This window comes from Protomyctophum bolini (assembly GCF_963924005.1).
Source record: "Protomyctophum bolini genome assembly, contig: SCAFFOLD_743, whole genome shotgun sequence".
NCBI lineage: Eukaryota > Metazoa > Chordata > Actinopteri > Myctophiformes > Myctophidae > Protomyctophum > Protomyctophum bolini.
Genome location: NW_027665768.1, coordinates 20,270 through 25,041, shown reverse-complemented (window position 1 = coordinate 25,041; position 4,772 = coordinate 20,270). Strand labels below are relative to the sequence as shown.

Genomic DNA, 4,772 nt, shown 5'->3' with positions numbered 1-4,772 from the left:
CCTTTTAACAAAAAAAACTAAAAAACAAATAGAGGATGGAGGATCCAGTGACAGGGGGAGAAGAGAGCGAGCTTTGCCAAACTGCCGTTGTTGTTGTTGCTGCCTGTGAACTGAACTGTGTGGGGGTTTATTATCATACTCCTCCATACCTCCTACTATCAGAGAGAGACAGGACTGTGACAGAAGAGAGAGAGAGACGAGTCTTCCTTCTTCTTCTTCGTTCACCTCACAACAACAACAGTGTATAGTTGCAGCACTTTTATGTCTGCCCCCGATGGAACAAAGCGAAACCCCACTAGAGGACTATTATCACAGCAAAGTGCGCGCGGGGAGGGGGGGAGGGGGGGAGGGGGGGGGGCAATCATTCGTCGTCATGTGTGCTTCTTCTTTTTTTTCCGGTGGTTTTCCTGCTTTTCGGCAGCAGCGACGTGGTGGTCGGTTCGTTTGGTGAACATAAACAAATAGAAAAAATGGAAAGCGGAAAAACACAACTGGACTTTTTTTTCCCGGGTGAGGAGGACGCGGAGGGGGGGAGGGGGGGGGGGGGGGGGGGTCAGTCGGAGGCAGGACTGTGCGTGTGGTGGTGGGGGGGGGGGGGAGGGGGGGGTTGGTGTGCAGGGGGATATGGTGGTGTGAGGACTGTGGGCTGTGGTTGGGTAATGCCAGTGCCACGTGTCTAGCCTGGCACCTCTCGCTTCTTGACTCGGGAGAGGATGTCGGGAGCGAGAGAGAGTCTGGTCCTGAAGCCCTCTATCCGGCTCCTCTCTCTCTCTCTCTCTCTCTCTCTCTCTCTCTCTCTGTGAACCAAAAAGTGGGGTGAGTGTTGCACTACGTCCTGTTATCACGACGACTCTTTAATGTTTTCGGATGACGGCACTCTCGTCTCGACTCCGTCCGAGAGCGTTTATGGTGAATGTTTACTCGATTTTTTTTATTTATTCTGTGTGCGTGTGTGTGTTCGCGTGTTCGTGTGTGTGTTCGTGTGTGTGTGTGTGTTAGTGTGTGTGTGCGTGTGTGTGCGTGTGCATGTATTGAGGGGGGGGGGGGGAGCTGGGACGATGTAGTTCTGGTGAAAATACCCCCACATTTTGAAGATGCGCCACGGACGTGTTTATTTTCGTTAGACTTTTAGTGCGTTTTGGCACGCGGGCGACGCAAATCTGAAACCCCCGGATTTCGACGACGAACGTATTTGAAAGTGAAACGATTGTATGTATACAACAACGGTCGGGCCCTCAAAAAAAACTGGGGCCTGTAGTTTATTCTGATTTGGACGTTTTTTTTAAGAGAAATGGCCCTGAAGAGAAAAGGCTTGTCGCTCCATCACATTATAGAAGGCCAAACACTTTGATCCACTTTTCTCTCGTCTCTTTTCTGCATCTCGTTCTTACACTGTCATCCCTACAGAGGTTCACAGGATCGTCGTCCTTGATTACGCGTTGGGACCACAGACTTAATCTGGAAACCCTAATCTCTCTCTCTCTCTCTCTCTCTTCCTCTCTGTATCTCTCTCTCTCTTCCTCTCTGTATCTCTCTCTCTCTTCCTCTCTGTTCTCTCTCGGAGTAGAGTTGCCATTTTGAGCCTGAACTTGGTGTCTTTTTTATTTTAATGTTCTTGCCTCATGTCCTGCTGAAGGTAAATGAATAAGCGCTTTAACCATGAGTGAATTGGTATTCCGATGCTTTGAACATGTTCTTCCCCCCCCCCCCCCCCACCCCCCCACCACCCACGAACAACGTATATCTCTCCAATCAAACAAAATTGAACCCACGGATTTTAGTGAGGTATCCTTTGGAATAATTATAACATCGTTTTAAATCTAAACACTCGATGATTTCTAAAGGCCTTATATAGTGAATCTATTTGCCTATTATTCCCTGCAGTCCACATGGGTGACCTTTTTTTTTGTCATACGTAGATAGTATGAATGACTATTAATGCCATTATACCTGTGCTTATGGGTGGTTGTTCGATGGATTTGTTTGGTCAATATTTGTCACATGCCATAGTTTCGAAACGGAGTTATGGCTGCTTTTTTTTTAAAGAATGCACCCTAAAACATTTGTGGGGGGAATATAGAGAGCACAGCCTTTTTCTCTCTCTCTCTCTCTCTCTCCCTCTCTCTCTCTCCTCATGGAGTGCAGAGAGAGAACAGTTGCAAAGGGTTTAGCATCTTTCGAAATTTTATAAGACGTTTGTTTGAGAACCGTGTTCGGTGCCGCGTCGTTTTCATTGCGCGCACACGCGGTCTGCACCGTTTCTGGCGCAGGAATTTGTTTCGGATTTCCGATAATTGTCAAGTGGAGTAACGAGTCGATTTTTCTTTTTTTTTCTTTTTTGCCATATTTTGTTTTATTGTGAAAGTTCCTGGTTTCTGTTGAAAGAGCTATAGGTGATGCGTCAGTTTAAGGGCTGTGAGTGTACAGTATGAGTGTACTGTCCAGGGACCTCACAGTCTGCTTTAGGTTATGACGCAGCAGCATCATCCGATTCCCTCCATCCAACCAACCAACCAGACCCCAAAGACTGCACCGAACGCACCGAAAGCTGCCGCAGTTAGCCATTTTTCCACGCTTCCGTTTTTTTTTGGAGCTTTGCTCGCATAGACGAAGTGCAAAAGCGCCTCTCGCGCTCGCGACTCTGTCCCGAGTTAACAAAGGTCTCGAATCGTACAAATACTCGTATATATTTTTTTAAACAATTCTAGCTGAAGTGTCGTTATCGATTAGACTTATCGAAAGCTTCTTTTTTTAATTTTATTTAATTTTTTCCTTTTTTTTTCTCCCTTTCATGTCCTGCAGGTTTGGTCATCATAATCCCTAGTCCAGAACATGTGGGAGCCTGTGAGAAGTGAAGAGGATTAGAGAGAGAGAGAGAGAGAGAGAAACCTTTCCCACTCTCTGCCCCCTCGCTCGCTCATCGTCCAAAATAATCACGCCACGCGGTCGGTCCGGAGCGGTGGAGAGAGAGAGAGAGCACAGCCCAGCCAACGCCACCACCACCACGACACCACGACACCACGACACGACGGGCCCTCCTCGGCTGCATGGCCGTTGACTGCTCCAGGAGAAAGGCAGCCATATACATAGAGCATTCTGGAAGAAGAAGAAGGGGGTAGTATAGTGTAGTGGAGGACGCTTCCGACCCGGCAGCTATAAGCGTCCAGCCAGCCAGTGGGGCTGTCGTTGCCGCTTGAAGGAGCATGTTGCCAATGCTCTCCCTCTGCTCCATCGTCTGGCTCAACCGCGGCATCAAGCTGAGGAAAGGCCTGCACCTCCTCCAGTCCACCAACACTGGGCAGGTCTGAGAGAGTCACAGCCCTCCGCCAGTCCACCAACACTGGGCAGGTCTGAGAGAGTCACAGTCCTCCTCCAGTCCGCCAACACTGGGCAGGTCTGAGAGAGTCCACCAACACTGGGCAGGTCTGAGAGAGTCACAGCCCTCCTCCAGTCCACCAACACTGGGCAGGTCTGAGAGAGTCACAGTCCTCCTCCAGTCCGCCAACACTGGGCAGGTCTGAGAGAGACACAGCCTCCTCCAGTCCACCAACACTGGGCAGGTCTGAGAGAGTCACAGCCCTGTAGCCACAGTATAGTATAGGCCCCATATCAGATATATATATATATATATACACCCCTTACCTTTACATCACTTCGGAGGGGGGGAAATGCTTCTAAGCTTCGGGTGATTTTTCTCCTCCCCCCCCCCCCTCTCCCACTCCCCCCTCCCCTTTCGGAGTCACCACCAAATCTCTTCTCTAAAACCAGCAATCCCGCAAAAAAATTGTCCCAAACTTTTCTTTTCTCTCCATCTGCCGGGTTGAGGTTCTGTGTTGCTGTACCCGTCATCAGGACACGAGGAGGGAGGGAGGGAGGGAAGGAAGGAGGGGGGGGGGGGGGTGGTGTCCGCCGTTCTTATCCCTGCGTCGGCGGCCATTTTGCCTTTTTTTTTTTTTTATTCTTTGCATCGTCCACACCGACGTCCCCTTTTTCCAACATGGCGGTGGAGGAGGGCTTCCAGTACCGCGCCCTCTACGCCTTCACCAAGGACCAGGAGGAGGACCTGGACCTGCGGCCCGGAGACCTCCTGACGGTGAGCAAGGCCTCGCTGCTCTCCATGGACAGCTACCAGGAGGGGGCGGTGGAGCGCCCCGAACGCCTGGGCTGGCTCCTGGGCTTCAACGAGCGCACCAAGCAGCGCGGCGACTTCCCGGGGACTTACGTGGAGTACGCGGGGCCCGTCCGCAAGGCGCTGCCCTCCAGCCAGCCGCGGTCCCAGAGGCCTCTCCCCGCCGCGCCTCCTCCCACCAGGACAGATGCTACTACGTCTCAAGGTAAGCAAAAAGAAAAAGACCCCTCGGAATTCATTCATTTTGGAGTCCTATTTATTTATTGCACCTTTTTTTGTGTGTGAGCGTGTTACATTTGGGCACACACTAAATCCACATTTTGACCTGAGGACGATTCTACAAAAAGGCCTTCGAAGTCCTGACAGTTTTCTGAAAAAAAACAAAAAAAAACTATGTTTCTGTGTCTGTGGTTTTCAAACTATTTCACGTCAACGACCCCAAAAATTATATGTATTTGGCTGCCGACCCCCATCTGAAAATATGTTGTTCCAGGGACCCCCCCGCCCCCCCCAAAGCAAAGATTTGAGTTCAAACCGTTCGCTCTGAAATAATATATATATTCAAAGATTTGTGCCACATTTTCACGATTTTTCTAAAATAGCAGACCTATACAAGCTCGTAGCGCGGCACTCGGTGCCGTGC

General features: G+C 50.1%; 1 protein-coding gene across 1 annotated transcript; it reads left to right on the top strand.

The window, feature by feature from the left end:
- Positions 1–2,807: 2,807 nt before the first annotated feature.
- LOC308312164 (phosphatidylinositol 3-kinase regulatory subunit alpha-like) lies at positions 2,808–4,334 on the top strand (the record flags this gene model as incomplete). The annotated part of the gene is made up of 2 exons (XM_080794559.1): positions 2,808–3,302; positions 3,561–4,334. A coding segment is annotated over exon 2 (337 nt), but the record flags the coding sequence as incomplete, so codon positions are not given.
- Positions 4,335–4,772: the final 438 nt, after the last annotated feature.